The sequence below is a fragment of the Psammomys obesus genome, unplaced genomic scaffold, assembly GCF_907164565.1.
Source record: "Psammomys obesus unplaced genomic scaffold, mPsaObe1.curated_primary_1811, whole genome shotgun sequence".
Classification (NCBI taxonomy): Eukaryota; Metazoa; Chordata; class Mammalia; order Rodentia; family Muridae; genus Psammomys; species Psammomys obesus.
In genome coordinates, this window is record NW_026592776.1 from 4165038 (window position 1) to 4178349 (window position 13312).

General features: G+C 41.5%; 1 protein-coding gene across 6 annotated transcripts in view; it reads left to right on the top strand.

Moving 5' to 3' along the window:
* The window catches only part of Ctps2 (CTP synthase 2), a 177098-nt gene that overhangs the window by 94745 nt on the left and 69041 nt on the right, over window positions 1-13312 (top strand). For all 6 annotated transcript variants that reach the window (XM_055615783.1, XM_055615781.1, XM_055615784.1 and 3 more), the window contains one exon: window positions 1611-1755. In XM_055615783.1, the coding sequence (XP_055471758.1) occupies window positions 1611-1755 (145 nt within the window). The remainder of the gene's footprint in view (window positions 1-1610; window positions 1756-13312) is intronic.

Here is a 13312-nt window from a genome sequence, read left to right on the forward strand (position 1 = left end):
TTTCCTTTCCTTTCCTTTCCTTTCCTTTCCTTTCCTTTCCTTTCCTTCCTTCCTTTCTCTCTCTCTCTCTCTCTCTCTCTCTCTCTCTCTCTCTCTTTCGTTCGTTCTGATTTAGGGAAGAAATTGAAATCTCAGGAAATTTCTACCCAGATTTGGAAATGCTGCCTGTTTAACTATGGCTGTTCCAAAACAGAGGACTCTGGGTATCTGGGAAAAGCTACTTTTCTGTTTGTATCATGAATTGCTCATATAGGAACTTCTTAGGAGCCTCTAACCAAAAGTAACTTCTGTTTCCCCCATGACAGTATATTCTTATTGTAAAGGGCTACTCAATATAGGAAACACAGGAGCTAAAATCTAACTTGAGGTGCTGGAGAGATGACCCAGTGGTTAAGAACATTTACTGCTCTTGGAAAGGAACCAACTTAGAGGGTCCCAGAACCCCCATGGTAGCCTACAATTGTATGTAACTCCAGTTCCAGTGGTTCCATTTCCTCTTCTGACCTCCATGGGCTCCTACACACATGTGATTCACAGACATCAGGCACATACACATGCACATAAAATTAATGTTACAAAATAGAAATAAAACTTAACTTGAAAGCTGACTGCTTTGACCTGTCAAATGCTGACTGCATTGTCATATTGGAAAGCCATGCTTTTGTCACTCAGACTACACCTCAGTGGATATGTTGGCATAGGCTGATATACCAGTACCAATTTTCTTTTTTACGGTGCTGGGATTACCACCTAACAGGAAACCATTACTAGAAAAACTTTTGTCTTTGCCATTTTCAGGGGCAACTGGCTAGGTAACTGCTATGTTAGATTAGCCTGGAGAGCTTTTCCTTGGGGATGGAGAAGACTTTGTAAGAAGTGTCCTAAAGGCACCTAACAGAAAGAGAGCTGGACATAGTATGCAGCTGTAATCCCAACATGGGAGACTGAGACAGGAGGATTGATACAAATTTGAAGCTAGCCTGGGCTACACAGCAAGCCTTTGACTCAGTTCTGGGGGTGGGGAGTAGCTAGAAGTCTAGGGATACAATAGAAACTGAGACAACAATGAAAGACCTTCTGGAAACAGGTTAGGGCTGGGGATGTAGCTAATTTGGTAGAATGCTGGCCTAGAATGCATGAGGCCCTGGGTTCAATCCCCAGCATTGTATAAGCCCACTGTAGAGGCACACACATATAATCCTAGCACTCAGGAGGTAGAGGTAGGAATATCAAAGTTCAAGATCATTCTCAGCTACAGAGCAGTTCAAGGGTAGCCTGGGCCACATGCCACCCTGTCTCAAAAGAAAAGAGAAAAACAGGCTGGTGTTCAAGGAGACTTCATTTTAGCAATCAAAAGCTCTTGCTTCACCTTTCTTAGTCTAAACCCCCCCCCCAAAAAAAAAAAATTCTAGGTCTCCAATTAATTGAAATCTGTCATACAATTTAGAATTTTATTTTTAAAATGGAGCATGAAAGGAGATTTGTGGCAAGTTAGATAATCACCTTAGTACTTAGAATGGGTTGATACCCAATGATGTAGTAACCTGTCAACCTTTTTTTTTTTTTTTTTTTGCCTCTTTGATTTAGTCACTTACTTGCTTTCATTTCAGATCATCCATATTTCGTTGGTGTCCAGTTTCATCCTGAGTTTACTTCTAGACCAATGAAGCCTTCCCCTCCATACCTAGGACTCTTACTTGCAGCTACTGGGAGCCTAGATAACCATCTTCAACACATCAGCAGACTCTTGCTCAGGTAACTTAATGTTTCTAGCAATGGGCTAGGATGCATGGTTACTAGCTTCTTAGCCTTTTCCAAAAATTTAGAATCCTTATAGAATTTAAGCCTATTATTTTTCTACATTCCACCTTTAGTATCATGCCTAAAAATCTTTCCTGTGTAATAATATTATAAATCAGTATTTTCTTCTAGAACTTTCATAGTTTAATATGTAACAAATTTTTATTTAGTTCAATTGATGCTCTTTTATACCTAAACTTCTGCTATTCTTTTCTTTATCGTAACATTAATGGAAACCAAGACCATATATACCTTATGAATATTATCATTTAAATATTTTAAAGATTTATTTTGCTGGTTGGAGTGTTATATGCTTGTATTTTCAATATTTGAGAGGCTGAGGCAGGAGGATCATAGATTCCAGGCCTACCTGCTATACATAGTGAGACATCATGTCTTTTGTTTTTGTTTTTAGAGACAAGGTCTCATGTAGCCCAGGCTATTCTCATACTTGCTTTGCAGCCAAGGATGACCTTGAACTCTGGATCCTCCTACCTCTAACTTCCAAGTTCTTGGATTATAGATATGTGTTTCCATATTTATCTGTCCTTGGCATGGAACCCAGAGATTCATGCATGCTAGGCAAGTACTCTTATCTACTGAAATATATCTTCAGCTTAAGATACCATGTCTTAAGAAAACAAGCAAAACAAACAAATGGAAAAAAAAACAGGAGGATGAACACTAATTGTTAAGATCAAGATGGTGTGAATTTTTACTGAGATTTCATTACCTTTAAGTAATAGTTTGGGTAGAATTTTTATCTGTGTTTATTCTCACCTAAGAATACTATATGCATTACTATAGAAAGTTTAGAAGTGGAAGGAACTACTTAGAATATTCCAGACTTAGGAAGGATGACTGTTTGTCACAGGAATGCTATCTATTGTTTAGACTCTCACTTGTAAACAACCATTTCAGGATTTAACTTGAGATCAGGGAGCATGGGTACAAGGGGTGTCTGTGAGCTTGTGTTATACAAGCCGCATTATAGTGGCATTATTGTTCAGAAAAGCTCACAGCTCTAGTACTTCGCTTTTCTGTGGGTTCATATAGGAGTAGCTTTACATGGCTTACATGCCTGCTGCCTTACCAAATTAAGAATCATTCTTTGCTGTCTCTAACCAGAGCAGTCGCTTTCTAACTATGTTTGAGGATTAGCTACAACCATTAGGAGCAGGCTAAGGGACTCTAGATTCTTCCCTGTGGTCTCCAAATTGCGTGGCTTGTATGCTATTGTTCTGCACGAGAGATTTCTTATATTAAAACATTCCTAGCTTCTCAGGCTGCAATATGTTGCAGACTGAAAATTCCAATGTAGAATTCCAAATCATATGTGTACTGTGACATTTTATGGCTATCTTACATTCTCTATTATTCCTGGTTCTCATGGAGGAAAGGAGGTGACAATGGAGCAAATTAGTTGTCTGAGATAAATTATATATTCATAATTATCTGTCTGTTTGAAAGTGTCAGTTAACAAGTGAATGCTCTGTGGTTTGTCTGGTCCAGATGTCTTTCTACCCACCTATTGTGGACTGTTGATTCCTGCAAGGAGGCTGAGGATTTCTGAGTGAAGCTCATCCATAGATGAGCACTAGCCTTTAACTCCTGAGCCAGATTCAGTGTTAGAGTGAAGAAAAGCCCCCTTAATGGCGTTTATTGCAATTTCAGCCAACCTGTTGGCCTTCACATTTGTGTATCTTCTTTTATGGACATTCAGCACTATGTTTATCTTTGTCTGCCTGGCTACGTAGCACACAGGTGGCATTCATTTCACTGGAGTGGTAAGTTCAGGCTGCAGAAGAAGATGGTCTAAACCTGATAAATTGCAGGAACCTCAAGAATGGTGACTATTGGCAGGAGTGGTTGCACATACCTGTAATCCCAGCACTCTGGAGAGTAAAGGATTACTGTAAGCTAGGTGCTACTCTAGTCTGCACTGTTGGTTCCAAGCCAGCCAGGGCTGCATATCAAGATACTGCCTGAATAAAACAAAATCACACACGCGCACACACACACACACACACACACACACACACACACACACACACACAATCTATGAAATGTAGCTCAGTGGTAGAATGTTTGCCCAGCATGTGTGAAGCCTGAGGCTTGATCCCTAACACCAAATAAGCCAGTCATTGATGATGCATGCCTATAATCCCAGCACTTTGGAGGTGGAACCAAATGGTTCAGAAATTTAAGGTCATCAAGGCTAGCCTGGGCTACATAAAACCTTGTTTCAAACAAACAAACAAACAAACAAACAAACAAACACCTCAACTCACCAAAAACAAAACAAAACAACAACAAATTCTCCAAACAACAACAATGGTGGCTAATAATTCAGTGGCAGACATCTGCATTACATGTATATCTAAAGAAACTAATCAAGAGGGAGGACCCTGACTAAAATGCTCAATCCCCATCCCTAAATGCAAAGAGGAAGGACATCAGAAGAAGAAAAAGAAAACAGGAAACAAGTTAGGAACTTGCCACAGAGGGCCTCTGAAAGCCTCTGCCCTGCAGACTATCAAAGCAGATGCAGAGACTTATGGCCAACTGTTGGGCAGAGTGCATGGAACCTTATGAAAGAAGTGGGAAATAGTAAGATCTGGAGAGGACAGGAACTCTACAAGGAGAGCAACAGAACCAGAAAATTTGAACACAGGGGTCTTTCCAGAGACTCATACTCCAACCAAGGACCATCCATGGAGATAACCTAGAACCCCTGCACAGATGTAACCCATGGCAGTTCAGTGTCCAAGTGAGTTCCACAGTAATGGGAAGAGGGACTGCCTCTGACATAATCTGATTGGCCTGCTCTTTGACCACCTCCCCCTGAGGGGGGGAGCAGCCTTACCAAGCCACAGAAGATGACAATGCAGGCACTCCTGATGAGATCTGATAGACTAAGATCAGAAGGAAGGAGAAGAGGACCTCCTCTATCAGTGGACTTGGGGAGGGGCATGTGTGAAGAAGGGGGAGAGAAGGTGGGATTGGGAGGGGAGGAAGGAGGGGCTTATGGGGGATACAAAGTGAATAAAGTGTAATTAATAAAATAAAATAAAATAAAATAAAATAAAATAAAATAAAATAAAATAAAATAAAATAAAGGACTTTTTACCTCTGCTGCTCTCTGGCACCTCTTTGGCATTACAGAGGTGACTGCCTTGCTGGCCACGCTCTGATACGAGCTGAGTGAGAGCTGTGTTTCTCTTTTTTTTTTTTTAATTTTATGATATTTTTAACTCACAATTCTTTTTCTTTTATTAATTACACTTTATTCATTTTGTATCCCCCCATAAACCCCTCCCTCCTCCCCTCCCGATCCCACCCTCCCTCCCCTTTCTGCATGCATGCCACTCCCCAAGTCCACTGATAAGGGAAGGTTCTCCTCTCCTTTCTGATCTTAGTCTATCAGTTCTCATCAAAAGTGGCTGCATTGTCCTCTACTGTATGTTTATATGAGTGAGTATATACCATGCGTGTCTTTTTGCTTCTGGGACAACTCACTCAGGATGATCCTTTCCAGGTCCTACCATTTACCTGCACATTTCATGATTTCCTTATTTTTCATTGCTGAGTAATACTCCATTGTATAGATGTACCACAGTTTCTGCATCCATTCTTCAGTTGAGGGGCATCTGGGTTGTTTCCAGCTTCTGGCTATTACAAATAAAGCTGCTACAAACATGGTTGAGCAAAAGTCCTTTTTGTGTACTTGAGCCTCTTTTGGATATATGCCTAGGAGTGGTATGGCTGGATCTTGAGGAAGTGCTATTCCTAGTTGTCTGAGAAAGCGCCAGATTGATTTCCAGAGTGGTTGTACAAGTTTACATTCCCACCAGCAGTGGAGGAGGGTTCCCCTTTCTCCACAACCTCTCCAGCATGTGTTGTCACTTGAGTTTTTGATCTTGGCCATTCTGATGTGTGTAAGGTGAAATCTCAGGGTTGTTTTGATTTGCATTTCCCTAATGGCTAATGAGGTTGAGCATTTCTTGAAGTGCTTCTCTGCCATTCGATATTCCTCTACAGAGAATTCTCTCTTTAGCTCTGTTCCCCATTTTTTAAGTGGATTACTTGGTTTGCTGCTTTTCAGCTTCTTTAGTTCTTTATAAATACTGGATATGAGTCCTCTGTCAGGTAAAGGGTTGGTGATGATTCTTTCCCAATCTGTAGGCAGTCGCTTTGTTTTGATGACAGTGTCCTTTGCTTTACAGAAGCTTTTCAATTTCATGAGGTCCCATTTATTGCCTGTGCTGTTGGTGTTCTGTTCAGGAAGTTGTCTCCTGTACCAATGAGTTCTAGGGTATTCCCCACTTTTTTTTCTAGCCGATTTAATGTGTCTGGTTTTATGTTGAGGTCTTTGATCCACTTGGACTTCATTCAGTTTTGTGCAGGGTGATAAATATGGATCTATTTTCATTTTTCTACATGTAGACATCCAGTTGGACCAGCACCATTTGTTGAAGATGCTATCTTTTTTCCATTGTATGGTTTTGGCATCTTTGTCAAAAATCAGGTGTCCGTAAGTGTGTGGGTTTATTTCTGGGTCTTCTGTTCGATTCCATTGATCCACCATTCTGTTTCTATGCCAGTACCATGCAGTTTTTATAACTGTTGCTCTATAGTACAGCTTGAGATCAGGGATGGAGATACCTCCAGAAGATCTTTTATTGTAGAGGATTGTTTTAGCAATTCTCAGTTTCTTGTTATTCCATACGAAGTTGAGAATTTTTTTTCCAGGTCTGTAAAGAATTGTGTTGGCAATTTGATGGGAATTGCATTAAATCTGTAGATTGCTTTTGGTAAGATGGCCATTTTTACTATGTTAATCCTGCCAAGCCATGAGCATGGGAAATCTTTCCATCTTCTCATATCTTCCTCTAATTCTTTCTTCAGAGACTTGAAATTTTTTTCATACAAGTCTTTGACTTGCTTGGTTAGGGTTACACCAAGGTACTTTATGTCCTTTGTGGCTATTGTGAATGGTGTTGTTTCTCTAATTTCTTTCTCAGCCCTTTTGTCTTTTGTATACAGGAGTGCTACTGATTTTTTTGAGTTAATTTTGTATCCGGCCACTTTGCTGAAGGTGTTTCTCAGCTGTAGGAGTTCCCTGGTAGAGTTTTTGGGGTCACTCATGTATACTATCATATCATCTGCAAATAGTGATAATTTGACTTCTTTCTTTCCCATCTGTATCCCCTTGATCTCCTTCAACTGTCTTATTGCTCTAGCAAGGACTTCCAGCACTATGTTGAAGAGATATGGAGACAGTGGGCAGCCTTGTCTTGTCCCTGATTTTAGTGGGATTGCTTTAAGTTTCTCTCCGTTCAGTTTGATGTTGGCTATAGGCTTGCTGTATATCGCCTTTACTATGTTTAGATATGTGCCTTGTATCCCTGATCTCTCCAGTACTTTAAACATGAATGGATGTTGGATTTTGTCAAATGCTTTTTCAGCATCTAGGGAGATTATCATGTGGTTTTTTTCTTTCATTTTGTTAATATGGTGGATCACATTGATGGATTTCCGTATATTGAACCACCCCTGCATACCTGGGATGAAGCCTACTTGGTCATAGTGGATAATATCTTTGATGTGTTCTTGGATTCGGTTTGCAAGTATTTTGTTAAGTATTTTTGCATCAATGTTCATAAGGGAGATTGGCCTGAAATTCTCTTTCTTTGTTGAGTCTTTGTGAGGTTTAGGTACCAAGGTGACTGTGGCTTCATAGAATGAGTTTGGTAATGTTCCTTCTGTTTCTATTTTGTGGAATAGTTTGAAGAGAATTGGAGTTAGCTCTTCTTTGAAGGTCTGGTAGAATTCTGCGCTGAAGCCATCTGGTCCTGGGCTTTTTTTGGATGGGAGACTTTTGATGACTGCTTCTATTTCTTTGGGGGATATAGGACTATTTAATTGATTTACCTGGTCCTGATTCAGCTTTGGTAAGTCAAATCGATCAAGAAAATTGTCCATTTCATTTAGATTTTTAAATTTTGTGGCATGTAGACTTTTGAAGTAAGTCCTAGTGATTGTTTGGATTTCCTCAGTGTCTGTAGTTATGTCCCCCTTTTCATTTCTGATTTTGTTGATTTCGGTGGTGTCTTTCTGCCTTTTAGTTAGCTTGGCTAAGGGTTTGTCTATCTTGTTGATTTTCTCAAAGAACCAGCTCTTGGTTTCATTGATTCTTTGAATTGTTTTATTTGTTTCTAATTGATTGATTTCAGCCCTGAGTTTGATTATTTCCAGCCATCTACTCCTTTTTGGTGTGTCTGCTTCTTCTTTTTCTAGGGTTTTTAAGTGGGCCATTAAGTTTCTTGAATGAGCTGTCTCGAATTTCTTCTTGAAGGCACTTAGTGCTATGAACTTTCCTCTTAGCACTGCTTTCATTGTGTCCCACAAGTTTGGGTATGTTGTGTCTTCATTTTCATTGAGTTCTAGGAAGACTTTAATTTCTTTCTTTATTTCTTCCCTGACCCAGCTGTCATTTAGTAACAAGTTGTTTAGTTTCCATGTGTGTGTATGCTTTTTGCTATTTCTGTTGTTGTTGAAGTCCAGCTTTATTCCATGGTGATCAGACAGGATACAAGGGATTATTTCAGTCTTCTTGTATCTGTTGAGGCTTGCTTTGTGACCAACTATATGGTCTATTTTGGAGAAGGTTCCATGAGGTGCTGAGAAGAAGGTAAATTCTTTTGTGTTTGGGTGTAAAGTCCTGTAGATGTCTGTGGGGTCCATTTCATTCATGACCTCTGTCAGAGATATTGTTTCTTTGTTTAATTTCTGTTTTGTTGACCTGTCCTTTGTTGAGAGTGGGGTGTTGAAGTCTCCCACTATTAATGTGTGGGGATCTATATGTGGTTTAAATTTTATCAATGTTTCTTTAACAAATGTGGGTGCTCTTGTATTTGGGGCATAGATGTTCAGGATTGTGATGTCTTCCTGGTGGAATTTTCCCTTGATGAGTATGAAGTGTCCTTCCTCATCTCTTTTTATTAATTTTGGTTGAAAGTCTATTTTATCAGATATTAGAGTGGCTACTCCTGCTTGTTTCTTGGGTCCATTTGCTTGGAAAGTAATCTTCCAACCTTTTACCCTCAGGTAATGTCTATCTTTGTGCCTTAGGTGTGTTTCGCAATAGATTGCTGGGTTTTGTTTACGTATCCATTCTGTTAATCTGTGTCTTTTTACTGGAGAGTTGAGTCCATTGATGTTGAGAGAGATTAATGACCAGTGGCTGTTAGATCCTTTGATTTTGATGTTGGCTTTGTTCATAAGGTTGTGTGCTTGGTTGCTTTTTGTTTTACTGTAGTAAGGTTAATTATTTCCTGTGTTTTCTTGACAGAAGCTAATTTTCTTGGGTTGTATTTTCCCTTCCAGTGTCTTCTGTAATGCTGGATTTGTGGGTAGGTATTGTTCAAATTTGTTTTTGTCATTGAATATCTTGTTTTCTCCGTCTATGAGGACTGAGAGTTTTGCAGGGTATAGTAGCCTGGGCTGACATCTGTGTTCTCTTAGGGTCTGCATGATAGCTGCCCAGGCCCTTCTGGCTTTCATAGTTTCTGTTGAAAAGTCAGGTGTGATTCTAATGGGTTTGCCATTATATGTTACTTGGCCTTTTTCCCTTGCCGCTTTTAGTATTTTTTCTCTGTTCTGTATACTTACTGTTTTGATGATTATGTGGCGGGAGGATTTTCTTTTCTGGTCAAATTTGTTGGGTGTTCTGTAGGCCTCATGTATCCTTATTGGCTTCTCCTTTAACTTGGGGAATTTTTCTTCAATGATTTTTTTGAAAATATTTTCTGGGCCTTGGAGAAGGGAGTCTTCTTTTTCCTCTATTCCTGTTATTCTTAGGTTTTGTCTTTTCATATTGTCTTGGATTTCTTGGATGGTCTGTGTCAGGAATTTTTTGGATTTAACATTTTCTTTGACAGATGCATCGATTTCTTCCATTGTATCTTCTACACCTGAAATTCTTTCTTCCATTTCTTGTATTCTGTTGGTTATGCTTACCTCTGTAGTTCCTGTTTTCTTCCCTAAATTCTTCCTCTCACTTATTTCCTCCATTTGTGTTTTCTTTAATATTTGTAGTTCTGTCTTCAAGTCTTGAGTTGTTTTGTTTACTTCCTTCACCTGTCTGCTTGTATTTTCCTTTTTTTTTGTTTTTTGTTCCTTCAACTCTGTCTCTTTTATTTCTTTCAGTGATTTAATTATTTCTTCTCTGAATCCCACAAGCTGTTTGGCTGCATCTTTCCGTATTTCTTCACGGATGGCCATAATCTGCTTGTCTTTATCTTCCTCCATTTCTTTACGGATAGCCATGATCTGTTTGGTTTTATCTTCCTCTAATTCTTTACCTATTTTATTTGTTTCTTCTATTATCCTCTTCATCAGCATAGATGTAAGGTCATCTTCTTGATTTTCTATTATGCTGTATTGTCCAAGGCTTTTCGCCCCTGGATGGCTTGGTTCTGGAGATGCCATACTGCTCTGTCTTTTGTTGGTTGAGCTTTTACGCTGACCTCTACCCATTGGGCTGAATCAGGTGTTGGCTGTTAGTTTCTGTGCTTCCTGGAGTCCTGGGGTAGGGAGTATCCCCTTGGCCGGAAGATGATTTTTCCTGAAGGAGTCCTTCTCTGCTTTTTGGTTATGGTCACTGTATGGCCGGTGTTTCTCAGGAGTTGCCACTGCTCACCTCAGGTTTATAGCCCTGAGTAGTAGCTGTGGTCTATGTTAGGCAGGGGGGATCTCCTCTTACCCGTAGAAGTTCTCAAGACAGCTGCCTCACTGCTGGGTTTCTTGTTATAAATTTAGTGTGCTGCTGCTCACTAAATTTCCAGGTACAGTCCTCGTGAAGAACCTGCTGATTCCCTAGCTGTGGGGTTTTCTCCCAACAGGGAAACTCAGTCTGTTATCCTGGGGCGAACAGTTCTTTCCGGGAAAGTAAGAGGTGCACTCAGCAAGTCTCTGGGTCAGAGGCTGAATGTTCTGCTCTGGACCTGGAGAATGTGCACCTAGGTTGAGTTGGTGCCTGGGGGCACTGCTCTGGTCTGGAGGCTGGGTGCCTCTCTCTGGACCAGAAGCTGTGTGTCTCTGTCTGGGATGGCAGCTGCAGGCACTGCTCTGGTCCAGACGCTGTGGGTGCAGACCTCTTGAAGGACCAGGGATTCCCACAGTTTTGACAGTCTAGCTAGGGATAACTGGTTGATCCTTGGCACAGTATCTGAGGGCTGCTATAATGGCTCTCTGGCTTTTGTAGGTCTGAGGATGCAGCTGTGTGTCCCAGTGCCCTAGGGGAACTCAATAATGGCGGCTGAGCACAGCGCTCCTGCCTGCATTAGAGCCTAGAGTCTTTGTGAGTCCAGGAAGTGTTTTGGTGCTGGGTGTCCTGAACGTTAGAGATGATGATCCCCTCCGCTGGGGGTTTCCTCCTGCCAGAGACTCTCAGTCTTTGCTTGGGGACCGCTGTTCTGTCTGGGGTGGCAAGTAGAACCCACAGGCACAGATGCCCGATTGTAGCTCTGCCTTTCTGGCCATTCGGAGCCTTGGCTGCTGCCTAAGCTGGGTAATTTTCCCTAGTTCTTTTCGGGGTGGGGGTGTCGGCTGAGTGCTCTGAGATCAGACCAGCCGTTTCCCTCCCTGTGGGTTTGCACCTGCCAGTGAAATGCAGTCTCTGGTGCCTGGTGCCCTGGTGCCCACAGTTCTATCTGAGGCGGCGAATCAGGCGCGCAGGCAGGCAGGGCTCCATGCAGGCGCCTGTGTCCTGGCTCTGGGTCCGGCCTGGCTCTTGGGGCACCCGCGGAATCGAGTCTTTTCCAGGGGATGTCTGGGTAACCTGAGGTCGGTCCCAATTGTTTCCTGCTCCGTGGGGTTATCTCTCGACTGGGAAATCCAGTCTATGGTGTTGTGGGCCCACAGTTCAGTCTGGGACAGTGACCAGATCACGCTGGGGTGTAGCTCCTGGCTGGCAACCAAGTGCCGGGTGGAACCAGGATCTCTTCCGAGGTTTAGCCGGGTGAGTTAAAGCTGATTGAATCCCCCACCTTTGGGTATCCTCTCACCTGGGAAACACAATCACTTGTGTTTTATGGCCACGAGTTCTGATTGCTGGTCACTGTGCCAATCCTGCTGTGCTTCTCCTCAGAATGAGAGTCCTCCCGGCACCGCCATGTTGCCCCGCCCCAGAGCTGTGTTTCTTTCAAACAAGATTACTACTTGTAATTGGCTTGAGCATGAACACTAGAAGAATGACTTCTTTTTTCTGATTCTGTCTCTGATGATACTCAACCGTATGGCACATGGGCAGCTTATGTGTTCAAGGTGTGTAGTGTCAAAATCCTTGGCTTTGTAAGAACACCTGAGCTGTAACCTCTACACTCTTCCCAGTGGATAATATTTATCATTGAGCACTTGGGAATCGTAGTGAAAATATTACTTGGGAATTCAGAGTTGGTGAACTAAATTGTGAGCTGCAGAATGGCAGTAGTTCTAAAGGCTAATTCCCCCTAGTTTTGGGTTTACAGTAGTTGGTTCAAGGGCATAATCATTCAAGGGTAGTATGTTTTAGTTTTTTAATGAATTGCTGAAGAGTGTATGTAAAGCCAGGCCAGAGAGATGACTTAGTGAGAAAAGGACCTTGCTGACTAGCCTGACAATCTGAGTTTGGTCCCTTGGACCCACCTGGTGGAAGGAGAGAAATGACTTCCATAGGTTCTTCTGTGACATCCACACATGCACCAAACTTGGAAGATTGGGTGAGAAATTCCAAGTTCCAAAATTAGGCATGTTTTTCATCCAAGCATTCAAGAGGCAGAGGAAGGCGCAGTTCTGACTTTGAGGCTAGTCTTGTCTGCTATTGAGTTCAGGCCTACTGGGGTACACATGAGACCCTGACTCAAAAATAAAAAGAAGGGGAAGGAGGAATAAGAGGAGGATGAGGATGAGAAGAAAGTAAAAGAAGGAGGAGGAGAAGGAAGGAAGAAAAAGAAAGAAAGAAAGAAAGAAAGAAAGAAAGAAAGAAAGAAAGAAAGAAAAGAAGGAAGGAAGGAAAGAAGGAAGGAAGGAAAGAAGGAAGGAAAGAAAGTCACCACTGCCAAGTATGGTGGTTCACAACTATAATCATATCACTTGGGAAGTGGAGATGGGTTTGAGGCCAACCTGAGATACAGATTGAAAGCTTGTTTCATAATACAAAACAGAAAACTCAAACTAAGAGTTTTGTTTTAATGGTCCCACCTAAGAAAACCCACATGTTCAGTAATTCTTGAGCCAAAATCAGAATATAGTTGTATTCACAGCTAATATTTATGACAGTAATACCATGTGCATGCACACAGGAATCAGTCAGGAACAAGATGCAAGCAGAGTTTGCATTAAGTCCATTTGTAGGTTGCCTGTGCTGCTCCTTTACTCCCTTCTGTGATAATATCAAGTGCACCTTCATTCCAGTACTGGTGTGTGTGTGTGTGTGTGTGTGTGTGTGTGTGTGTGTGTGTGTGTGTGT